This window comes from Physcomitrium patens, chromosome 17, assembly GCF_059467195.1.
Source record: "Physcomitrium patens ecotype Gransden chromosome 17, ASM5946719v1, whole genome shotgun sequence".
Taxonomy (NCBI): Eukaryota; Viridiplantae; Streptophyta; class Bryopsida; order Funariales; family Funariaceae; genus Physcomitrium; species Physcomitrium patens.
In genome coordinates, this window is record NC_143426.1 from 3,208,775 (window position 1) to 3,221,362 (window position 12,588).

At 37.7% G+C, this 12,588-nt stretch overlaps 1 protein-coding gene across 1 annotated transcript; it reads left to right on the forward strand.

Annotated features, from left to right (window-relative positions):
* The first annotated feature begins 8,340 nt into the window (after nt 1–8,340).
* LOC112294021 (uncharacterized) lies at nt 8,341–12,062 on the forward strand. Its single transcript, XM_024544105.3, has 11 exons — nt 8,341–8,743; nt 9,055–9,130; nt 9,486–9,571; nt 9,670–9,763; nt 9,956–10,032; nt 10,336–10,463; nt 10,750–10,821; nt 10,992–11,062; nt 11,218–11,293; nt 11,570–11,713; nt 11,874–12,062. The coding sequence occupies exons 1-11, from the start codon at nt 8,444–8,446 to the stop codon at nt 11,914–11,916; spliced, it is 1,167 nt and encodes a 388-aa protein (XP_024399873.1). The 5' UTR covers nt 8,341–8,443; the 3' UTR covers nt 11,917–12,062.
* The last annotated feature ends 526 nt before the right edge of the window (nt 12,063–12,588 follow it).

Below are 12,588 nucleotides of genomic sequence, written 5' to 3' on the forward strand. Positions count from 1 at the left end.
ACAAAGAAACATGAAAGATAGGATGTACCTTCATAGTAGCTGGTAACTCCAGACGATACGCTACAGGATTGATCTGCTTCTAAAAACAAATGGTTTCAATCTCCGATAGTCCAATTTGTCACATGGCCGCTTGGTCTTAATATTTCGTCGAAGCAGCCAAACTTTGTCTCCAATCCTGAATTTAGGTGCCTGATTCCGAAATTTGTCCGCGGACGCCTTGTAAGATTCTTGGGCAGTTTGTAATTGAAGCTTCAATATAGTTTGAAGTTGCGAAAGCTCCTTCACCAATCCTTCAGCTGTCGGATTGTTAATCGTTGACGAACTCCATAAGTCAAGCTTCGGATGGTATCTATAATTGGAAAAGAATGGCGTTTGTTGAGTTGACGCATGAAGGGTGTTGTTATATGCGAACTCGGCTAGCGGTAGATATGCGGCCCAATCATCTTGTTGATAGTTGATGGTGCAACGTAAATATTGCTCTAAAACTTGATTCACTCGTTCTGTTTGGCCGTCCGTTTGAGGATGAAATGTTGAAGAAAGCTTGATATCCACCTTCAATATCTCAAAAAGAGATTTCCAAAACTTTGACACAAACTGGGTTCCTCGATCCGATACGATATCATCTGGTAGACCATGATATCGATACACATTATCAAGAAAGAGTCTTGCTGTGTCTTTGCTTGACGATGTCTTCTTGCAAGGGACAAAATGTGCCATCTTTGTAAGCCGATCTACGACAACAAAAATGCTGTCAAATGAATTCGATGGTGGTAGATCCGTAATAAAGTCCATGGAAATCAAAGACCATGGTCGGTGCGGAATAGATAATGGCTGTAGAAGTCCATAAGGTCGATGTCGAGGGTTTTTGGATCTTGAACAAATGTCACAAGATACAACAAAATCTTTCACATCCTTCCACATTTGAGGCCACCAGAAATCGCGGGAAATAAGTTCCAAGGTCTTATTGAATCCAAAATGTCCCGCAGTTGGAAAGTCATGACGAGATTGAAGAACTCGGAGTCGTGTTGGCCCTTTTGAGATATACAACCGCTCTTCGAAATATACTAGATCTCCTTCCATCTTGAATTTATCATCACTAGCATGTTGCTTGATATCAAGGACTAGAGAATCTTCAATGGTTGCGGCCTGTACCTGGTCGAGGAAGTCAGCATCAATTGGTACAATAGCTGCGTTGAGTCGAAATTTCTCTAGCTTCAACAATGTCGTGCACTGTTGATCAAATGATGCATCTCCAGCCTTTGGCGCGAGATATGATCTCCTTGATAATGCATCGGACAACCCTTGTTGCTTCCCAGGCCGATAAGTAATAACAAAGTCGAACCTGGATAGCGACATACTCCACCGAGCTTGACGCCGATTCAAAACCCGAGCCGACATAAAATACTCCAAATTCTTGTGATCCGTATATACGGTCACTGGATGTGCAGTTCCTTCAAGAAAGTGGCGCCACTCTTGGAAAGAATCTACTATAGCAAGGAGTTCCTTATCGTGGATCTCATAGTTGATCTCAGCAGCAGAGAATTTTTGAGAATAGAACGCAACTGGATGGAGCTTCTCATCTACGCCCATCTGTGAAAGTACAGCTCCCAAAGCAAAATCCGAAGCATCTGTCTCCAAATAAAAGGCCTTTGTAAAGTCCGGATGTACCAAGATTGGAGTTGTAGTAAATACCATCTTCAAGTCTTGGAATGCTTTTTCTGCGATAGGTCCCCATTCGAGCTTGTCCTTGCACGTTAACCGAGTGAGGGAGGCAGCGACTTGAGAATAATTCTTGATGAAGATCCGATAGTAGTTAGCAAATCCAAGAAAACATTGTACGTCCCTAACCGTCTTCGAAACTTTCCAAGACATGATTGCTTCCACCTTCTTTGGATCCATCTTCAATCCTTCCGTAGTCGCGATGAATTCCAAAAACTCCATCTCAATTTGGTGAAATAAGCACTTCTCCAATTTGGCATAGAGTCCTCGCTCCCGTAGTTTTTTGAGTACCAGACGAACGTGCTTCTCATGTTCTTCCTCGTTCTTAGAAAATATCAAAATATCATCTAGATAGATGACAATAAAATCGTCTAGATGCTCTCGAAAGATGTCATTCATCATGTGTTGAAAGACCGCTGGAGCATTAGTAAGACCAAATGGCATGACATTGTATTCAAAATGGCCATACCTTGTTCGAAAAGCTGTCTTCCATTCATCTCCTTCCTTGATTCGCACAAGGTTGTAAGCTCCCCTTAGGTCAATCTTTGTAAAGATCCTTGCACGCCCAAGTTGTTCTAGAAGACCAGAGATCAAAGGCAGTGGGTAGCGATTCTTTTTTGTCACCTTGTTGAGACCTCGATAGTCCACGCACATCCGTAGTGAGCCATCTTTCTTCTTCACAAATAAGATTGGTGCCCCAGCTGGTGACTTCGAATGACGGATGAAGTTCTTGGCTAGATTCTTGTCAATGTACTTCCGCAACTCAGTCAACTCCGTCTGCGACAAATTGTAGATTGGTCCAAAAGGTGGTTGTGCTCCTTCTTGCAATTCAATGGCACAGTCATAGAGTCGATGCTCTAGCAGCATATCAGCATTCTTCTTTTCAAAGACATCTTTGAATTCTTCATACTGCTTTGGAATAACCAAAGTCGGAGTTGCATCTTCTCGAGTCGGAGTTGCAAAGATGACAAGAGGTGTATTTTGCTTGGCTTCCTTCATGAAAGCCCTTGCACCTATAAACAAGGATTTGTTTCTAGACATTGTCTTGGCAGATTCCACCTTCAAGGAGTTTGTTGGAAATGTCACTTTCCGCAACTTCCAATCTATTAATAGATTATATCTATCAAGCCAAAATAGTCCCAAAATGATAGGACATGAAGGGGTCTTGATAACATTAAACACAATATTGCTCTCATGGTTTTCAAGACGTACCTTCAATGGTTTAGTTTCATGGATAACATTGCCCGAAGACAATGGTCGTCCATCTATGACTTCTACATGGACAGGCTTAAGTTTCTTTACAAGAGAAATATTGTGAAGCTTGGCAAACTCTTCATCTATAAAGCAAGCGGATGCACTCGAGTCTAATAAAGCATCGACTTGTAGTTCTTGAATACCCAGATGTAAAGGTACCATAAAACAATCTGAAGGTTGAGCTGAGAGAAAGGGACCTTGATTAATTTTGGATGTTGAGATGTCCAGCCGCACGGTCCCTATTGTGGCTGGGCATCCTTGTTTTCCTGCATGCTTGTACTCCTGAGTCTTGTTGTTTGAGGCTTCTGTTTCTTCCGACAATCTACAGCTTTATGGCCCACTTCTCCGCAATATAAACACAAGTTTTGTTCAAACCGTCGCTTCCTTTCCTCAGCTGTGAGGGGTTTGAAACGTACCGCATCAATTTGCATGGGTTCAGGATCTGTGGAGTGATTCTCTGGACCTTTTGAAAATGTAGCAAATGCTCCATCATTTCTCCAGCCTGATCGTCTTTCTTGTCGTAATTCAAAGAGGCGGTTGTCACAAATAATTGCCTGAGATATAAGTTCTTCTAAAGTATCCGCCTTAGGCATGGTGATCAATAAGTTCTTGACATCATCTCTCAGTCCATATCGAAATCGTGTCATGAACGCCTTATCATTCCAATCAAGGTCACATGTAAGCTGTTGAAATTCTGCAGCATAGATTGCAGCAGAACGTGATCCTTGTCGCAGATTTTGTATCTTTCTTTCAGCCACTCTTTCTCGATCACTATCTCCAAACGCAGCAGTAAGTCTCTCTATGAAAGCCTCTAGGTCGTACAATATTGGAGAATCCTTCTCCAATAGTAGAGCAAACCAAGAGCGAGCATTTCCTGATAGAAGAGTACCTATGAAAGCAACCTGGGTAAATCCATTCGGATAACGAGAAGGGTATAGGCGTAGGTAAAGCCGTACTTGTTGCACAAAACCTCGAAAGTTGGCTCTTGTTCCGTCAAACTTGTCTGACATACTCGCTTTTGGTTCTTTCGTACTAATCCTTGAAGTATCTATAGGGGTCGTATGTGACACATGTCTTGCTTCTCTCAGTCGAATAATCTCTTGTTGTAGGCTATGAATTTCGCGTCTAGCTTCTTTGGTCACTAGATCAATTTGAGGTTCTTTACTTGGATTACGAAGAAATGTAATCTCCTTTTGTACACTATTCATAAGAGCTTGAAGATCTGCAAGAGTTGCCACTCTATTGTCTACTTGTGGAGATGCACTATCTATGACCTTGTCTAATTCCATATTTAGAGAATAGATGGATTAAAATTTTGAGAGAAGAAGAAATTGCTAAGTCTCTTGGAGAAAATTGTAGCACTACTTGTCACTAAAACCTACTCGGAGAAAAGGAAAAAAAAAAAAAAACACTAAACGATTTCAGTTTTAGAGGAGGGTAATCTGCAACCTCTAAAAATGCCTCAATGCTTTCGAGAAGAGGGGTAATCCGCACTCTATCAAGAAAGCAAAGCTCTGAAATCGATGTTAACAGTCTTTTCTACTAGCTATGCTAAACAAAAAGAAGGAATTAATATCAGTCCAAGAGAGGGTAATCCGCAACCCTTAGAACGCTCAAGTATCTCCAAGGAAAAGGGTAGTTCACTCTCTGCCTCAAAGAACTAAGCTTTGATATTGTGATTGAGAAAATATCAGTTTAGAGGAAGGTAATCCGCAACCTCTAAAAAATGCTAGTATACCTTCAAGTAGAGGGGTAATCCACACTCTACTAAGAAAGAACTAGCTCTGATATCTCAAGTTAGTGTAGTCTTGACAAACTGTCACGGACACAAAATACAGACTTGAAATCTAACAAGAAGTTCAAGAAGAAGTGGCAGAACTAGATTAAACAGATGAGTACAAGAACAACACCAGAAAGGTGAGCTAGAACTCCAAGAGATGTGTTGTCGAGACTGAAGAACTCTTCAGCCTCGACTCCTATATATACTACTGGCCTATGGTTCTAAGGAAGCGCATCAAGAAGCTTCCCAAGAACTATGAAGCTTCTCGAGCAACTACCCAAGAGCTAGGAAGCTTCTCAAGTAACTTCCTAGAATCTACTAGAATATTCTAAGAATCTTCTAGAGCCTTCTAAGGGAATCTTTAGGGAATCTTCAAAGAATCTTTAGGAAATCTTTGAAGAATATTCTAAAAGAATATTCAAGGAATCTTCTGGAAGTTTCTAGAGACTTCTTTCTAGAAGGTTCTAGAAACTTGTCTCTAGAAAGGTCTAAGGACTATGTCCCTAACAAGCGAGGGCATTCATGATAGCATTTAATTTGGACTCTGAACTTTCTGTCATATTAATGTCTTGGCCATTCTAAGAGAAGGACAGAAATGACTCTACAAGAAGACAATATTGGTTTAGAGGAGGGTACTCCGCAACCTCTAAAATGCCTTAAGAGCTTCAAGAAAAGGGATAATCCACTCTCTCCAAGAAGAATAAGACTCCAATATTGTAACAAAAGAAGTATCAGTTTAGAGGAGGGTAATCCACAACCTCTAAAGTGCTAGTACACTTCCAAGTAGAGGGGTAATCCACACTCTAACAAAGAAGAAACTAGCTCTGATATCTGAGGTGAGTGAAGTCTTGACAAATTGTCACGGACACAGAAATACAGACTCGAGATCTAACAAGAAGTTCAAGAAGAACTGGCAAGAACTAGATTAATCAGATGAGAACAACACCAAAGAGGTGAGCTAGAGCTCCAAGAGATGTGTTGTCGAGACTGAAGAACTCTTCAGCCTCGATTCCAATATATACTCCTATTTAGGAAGCTTCTTAAGCAATTTCTACTAACTAAGAAGCTTCTAGAAGGTTCTAGAGACTTGCTTCTAGAAGGTTCTAGAAACTTATCTCTAGAAGGTTCTAAAGACTATGTCCCTAACATCTTCTACCAACTAAGAAGCTTCTAGAAGGTTCCAGAGACTTACTTCTAGAAGGTTCTAGAAGCTTGTCTCTAAAAGGTTCTAGAAACTTGTCTCTAGAAGGTTCTAAGGACTATGTCCCTAACAATTCTTCATCTCTTTCACCTTTTAGTTGTGTTACATGACGACATTAAATTAGTGGAGGAGGATTAGTTATAACAAGGCATGGATAGGATATTTGTATTATTTGTACATAGAAATATGTAATTGGAGTTCCATTTGGGAAGTTTCTAGAATTGAAGTTAAAGTTGTGATTTAGATGGAATCCACTATAGAACCTTATAAAAAGATTTAAGGTGGTTATCATGGTGGGATCCACTTGTAAAATCTTCTAGAAAGGTAGTTATCTTAGTAAAGTCCAGTACTAGAAAAATTCTAGAAAGTTTCAAGATAATTGGACAAAATATAAATAAGACTAGTTGAAGCCATTTGGGACATTTGGTCAAGTATAGCTTTTGATTCTTTCTCTCAATAAAGTTTGATTTTCTTATTCCATTCTATTTGGTTCTATTTGATTTTAGATCTTAGAAAATCTGAGCTTGTTTCAGTAGAGGCTTATAGACAAATACATAGTGGTGGTGGCTTACAATTTGAAGAATACAAGTACCATAATAAGGAAAGCATTACTACAACTAAGTGTTGTCAAGAATTTGCTATGCAAGGCATAGTCTGCAAATTGACGAAAGAAAAAGAGGTAAGATTTTTCAATTCTTAAATAGCCAAAAAGGTATATGGCAAAATCTGCATGGCCTACAATTTGTGCCTCAGATATTGATTAAATATTGAATGTTGGTGATACCTTATCATCAATAAGAATATATTTGCTATTACCACAAATCTGAGGGATATATTTTCTATTAACAAGAATACATAGATATTCTTCATATTTCAACATATTTGAAGAATATATATGATATTTTTCCTAAATTTACAACAAGACTTTTGGTTTGAATATTAAAAATAATAGCTACCATCTTCTATTTTATTATTAAATATTACTTTAATATATTTTAAAAGATTTTTATATTAATTTTTTAATAGCAATATGCTAAAGTAATATTCAAAATATATATATATATATATATATATATATATATATTAGTAACTTTATAAGAGTTTTAAAAATCACAACAATATATATTGTTAAAGTGTGCATCAATATTATTATATAGAATGATATTTCAGCATGTTTTAAAATTTAAAAAAATAAAAATAAAAATAAAAATAAAAAAATCAATATTATTAAACATAATCTTTGGACAACAATGATAAATGATGTATTTTAAGATCAAATTGGATATAAGTTGTGTTTGGATAAACAACTGCAATTGATTTAAAGAGGAAACAACACATATATTCTAATTAAAATTTACTAAAATTTGGTAGAAATATATTTTTACTATTTATTTATATATTAAAACAATGTAACTTACTTCAAAAAGCATCTTCTATTAATTAGAACACACATAGTTTTAAGATAATATTTCAATTTTGTCGTACTACAATAAAAAGAAATATGAAATTTATTTCTTTTTATATAAAATTATAATATTAAGAAAATTATTTAAAGGTTTAGAAAAAACTATAGATGATTAAGAAATCAAAAGAATAGCAAGACTTTCTTAAAACACCTGATTATTAAATAAAGATTTTTTAACTACTTATTTTATAATTTCTAATAGAACATATGACTACAAATAAGATGCTTCTATGCATTGTTTATAGCTTTATTAAAAAATGTAGTTAAAAAATGAATTTTAAGCATCAATATATGAGATTTTGATGAAATAAAATATATTTTAAAAATTCTATTAATCTTAGAACAATGTAGCAAAATTACAAAGAGATTGAATTTGTTAAATCATGTAATGATAAAAGAGTAGTCTTTCCCTTACTATAGAACACTATGGAAGCTGTAAAAACTTATGGATTGAGATAGTTAATATTGAAGTTTTTCCTCATATTATCACCATCTGTTAATAATAAGAATACAAATTTACTAGGATAAATTACACAAAAACCATATTCATTTTTTAAAAAATTAATTTATAATATTAGTTTATATGTATATATACTGTAAGTAATGAATTTTTATTTGATACATTTTTATTTGAATTTATTTTACTTTATTATTTATAATTTATTGTATTTTTATTTATTTATTTAGTTAAAAATGTATTTGAAAGCGAATGAGGAAAGCCAGCCCCGCCCCACCCCCGCGCCCGCCCTTCCCGGCCATCTTCGTCTGTGCCAAGGATGTGCCTGCGTGAGTATGGCTCGCGGCCTTCACTGGCATATAAAGATCTCGCGAACTTGCAAGTAAGAGGCTGAAAATGGGCGTTATCCAGAGCCAGACAATTAACTACCTTCCTTCCTTCCAGGCTGCCAGCGCCATGACCTTCCCTGCCTGCCTGGCTTCCCCCTCCCCTCGTCGACGCCACGACCCTGATCGAATTGGAGCCCAGGAGTGAGTGAGTGAGTGAGTGATTGTGTGAGTGTGTGAGATGGCAGAGTCCCGAGCGATGGCAGCTGCTCAGTCACACCTCCCAATCGTTGTCCTGCGAAGGGGTTTGCCGGAATCTGCCGGAGTGCGCTCGGGGGGAGTACTTCAAGTGCCTGGTCGCAGGCGAGCAGGGTCGTTGATTGTGGCTGCAGCGTCGGATGAGAGCGGGGGGATGAAGAAGGACCCGAGACGCCCCAGTGAGGGGATCTTTAGCTTCGTGACGGACAATGAATCTAGTCGGAATGCAATCCAGCTGCCAAATGCGCCCGCTATGGATGGCAATTTGGGGCAGATGATCACGGTTCGTGTTGCAATATCTTTTGATAGAAATGCATTCATTCCATTTGAAATTTTATGAGAACTAGTGACTGCATGTTGTAGTTGTTTTCTGTTACTGGATGTCACCGAAATTTTCATTCAGATGCTAGCACCTATATGGATTGCACCACCCAGTTTGGAGTAAAATCCATTGGACTTGGACGATGATTCTTGCTCAAAGATTTGGTGAATTCTTCAAGTATGCAAAGTGGAATATTTTCGTGTGAGCGGAGTGGTTGTGGCGGGTTGTGTTTGTTTTTGTCTTTGAAATTTCGAATGGAATCATGGAGACAGCAAATTGAAAATAAGGGAAGAGATTATGGCTCATATTTGCGAGCAGGCGAGTTTCGATGGTGGGTCAGAGAAACAGGTACTCATGCACCACTTGGCCTGATTTTTAATCTCTCAAATCATCAAGACCTTTCCACTGAACTTGAAAGTAATCCAGGAAATGGGAAAGTGCCCACGTTACAAGGCAGATATAGGCTGTCGTGAAGCAAATTCTTTATTTAGATTGGGATGGTCATTGTCATTGTATGAAGAGGTTGAATTTTTCGGTACATTGAATTCTATCAAACCAATCAAGAAGAGATTCTCAGCAGACTATTATCTAGTTCCACCAATATAGCCACCTGTTGCAAACCTGTAAAGTCCTGCTGTGCTCTTTTGCTGCTTTTTTCTTCAATTGCACGAGACTGCATTTTGAGATTATAAAGGACACGCAGGTTCTCGTGACGCAAGGAATGGTACTGTGGTTTTCTTGCATGGTGCACCTACTCAATCCTACAGCTACAGAGTCGTGTTGGAACAGGTTAGCTCTCTTTATTGCCTCTTATATTGCCACGGAAATGTAAATTAGAACGCTTGTTGAATACTATCCAACGCCCACTCATGCGGAGGTTCCTGCAGATGGCTAAAGAAGGATATCATTGCTATGCTCCAGACTGGATCGGTTTCGGATTTAGTGAAAAGCCTCAACCCGAATACGAGTTTTCTTACACAGGTACTCGATTCATTGCCTGAGCACGATATTGACCACGTTTTGAACGTATCATGCACTCATAACTGCCTGTAATCTGAGGTCCATTTGTGTCATACACTAGCAGTGCCCGATGTGTTGCCGAAGAAATTTCATGATTGTCAGTTTCAGTTAGGGATATTGATCCACCCTTGGCCTTCTGATCCACTACTGCAGAGGAAGCTTATCACGAGGAGTTTGACAAGTTACTTGCTAAGCTGGACATTTCATCCCCCTTCTATCTTGTCACTCAGGTATCAGAAACCTATTGTGACTTATTAAACCTCACAGTTTGTTGAATATGCTATCTGTTAAATCCATCTTCGTGTTAACCTTTCTCCAATATTTGTTGTCTCGTTTGGCGTCTGTTGTTTGTTCGTGTATTTCTCACAAAGCAAATAATACTTGATCGTTACTTCTTTTCTGGCTGCCTCATTTCTCCCATGTCAACTCTCGGCAATTTGTACCCCATTGAAAAAATTACTTGTATTTGGAAGATTCAAGAACACATCAGCGACGTAATGAACAAATTCTGATGATCCTATGTTCTCTATCAGGGCTTTATAACGGGATCATATGGCTTAACGTGGGCTCTGAAAAACCCTACTCGGGTGAAGAAGGTTGTTGCAATGAATACACCACTGACACCATCTGCTCCTCTTCCAGGAATATTTCAACAATTGAGGTGATCAAATCTTCCTTTTTGAGGAGTTGTTATCAATAGTAAACATGTTTAACAGAAGATAGTGATATATTTCCACCAGAGTCCTGTCCATGATTTCATTCCATAGTCTAAATTTTGGTACTAGATGTGAATTTGACTCTATATGCTCTGTCAATGTGAATTCTGAAGCTGTTAAAGGATTTCATTTAGGAGGGTTTTGTAACTAATCGAATTAACAATTGTGTTGTATCAAGCATCCAATTCGTTCCTATTCTGGTGTTGAGATCATATTTTTTAATTGTGACAGGTTTCCTTTAGTTGGGGAATTCACCTGTCAAAATGCCATTCTTCCAGAGAGATTTGTGGAAGCTGGAAGTCCGTAAGATACAGCACCTCACCTTCAATCACTGGGATTCTCTGATATGAATGAGTGAAGTACATTTCACTGCAAAACGTTCTAATGTCTATACCAGTTCCTGAAAGCCTTTGAAGTTGCCGAAGGATTGGGCTTGTGGATAACCCTAAGGGGATGTATAATATTGTCTGCAGGTATGTTCTTGAGCTGGATGATGCTGATGTTTATCGTCTTCCATATCTGGACAGCAGCGATCCAGGCTTTTGTAAGCCTCCTTGAATCCTCTAGTCGTTTAGATTATCAGTGACCTGTTAAGTTTCGTATTTATTCGGTGCTGTGTACACTGCTCTATTTCCTTTTCTGCATACTCGAAGCTGTTGGTTTCGTTGGATCACATTTTCGTATCCGTCAATGCTTCAGCTCTTTTAGCTGCGGCTCGAAAGGCTCCACTCAAGGATCTAACCACACGAATCGCTCAAGGATTTGCTTCTTCCAGGTATGCTAAACCTCCCATTGTATTGAGAGATGATAAAGTGGTCACAACGATCCTAGTTCGTGAGGCATCCTCACTGTTGAAATCTGTTTTCCAGTCGTTACAGGAAATGAATATGCAAGGTATCTCACCTTGGAGGCAATCGCAATTTCTTTTGAATGACCTGTTCTGAATGTGTATCATCTGATTCACGAATTTTGGTTCGTGGTACAGTGACCTATTTGTTCGTTTTTGTGAAAGTTTGTTGAACCTATAAATTGCTTGTTTGTTAAAATACAGTTGGAAGGTACCAACGACAGTTGCATGGGGCGTAAGTGACAAGCATTTACCCAAATCCGAAGCAGAGAATTTCGTGAAAACCAACCCCGATGTACTCAAGGCAGTCATGCTTGATGGCACCGGTCATTTGCCACAAGAAGACTGGTATTGCGTCCTTTCGCGCTCTCTCTGAAGCACACGATATGATCTTCGGTAGTTAAGTTCATCTGAGAGTCTTCGTTAGAGGAGGGCTTATTTACATGTTAAACATGCATAGTGTTGAATTTCCATCCATTGCTTATCTTAAATGCTGTTTCCATTGCAGGCCAGAAAAAGTGGTCGAGGCTCTCACAAGATTCTTTTATTAGCCGACTATCTCGATTATTATTCAGAAAAGGCCATTCTTTTGATGCTTTTTCGACATTATAGCATACGTCTTCATATCCATACTTGATATCATTGTGCAGCTCCTCATCTTATTTTACTCATCCTTTTTTCCTTCTGATTTCAAATACTTCAGTATCAAAAGAAGTCGTGAAGTCGTGATTTCAAATACTTCGTCTTTTTTTATAAAAATTATTTAAGAAAAAAAATTGAGGATTCTACAATAAATATATATATATATATATATATATATGATCAAAATTTAATTCTGAAAATATTTTTAATACAAACATAGAATTAAAATTTATTTTTAAGTTTTGAAAACTCTAGTTGTAGTTACAAAAAATATGAATAAAAAGTTTTAAATATATATATATATATATATATATATATATCAAAAATCAAAGATTATACAAATGATAATTTTGTACTTATAGACAAATTACTTTACTGTAAATAATCATTGATTTGATTCCCTAAACTTGTACAATTCTAAATTGTTTAATCACAATACAACTTTCCTACTACAAGTCATTTTGATTTCAAAAAAACAAAAAATTGATATTTATAAACTACAAGTGACTACAAATAAAAAAAATTATATATAAGTGTTTTTAAACTTCTAGTATATGTACTTGAGTCAAGACTTTAAAAGA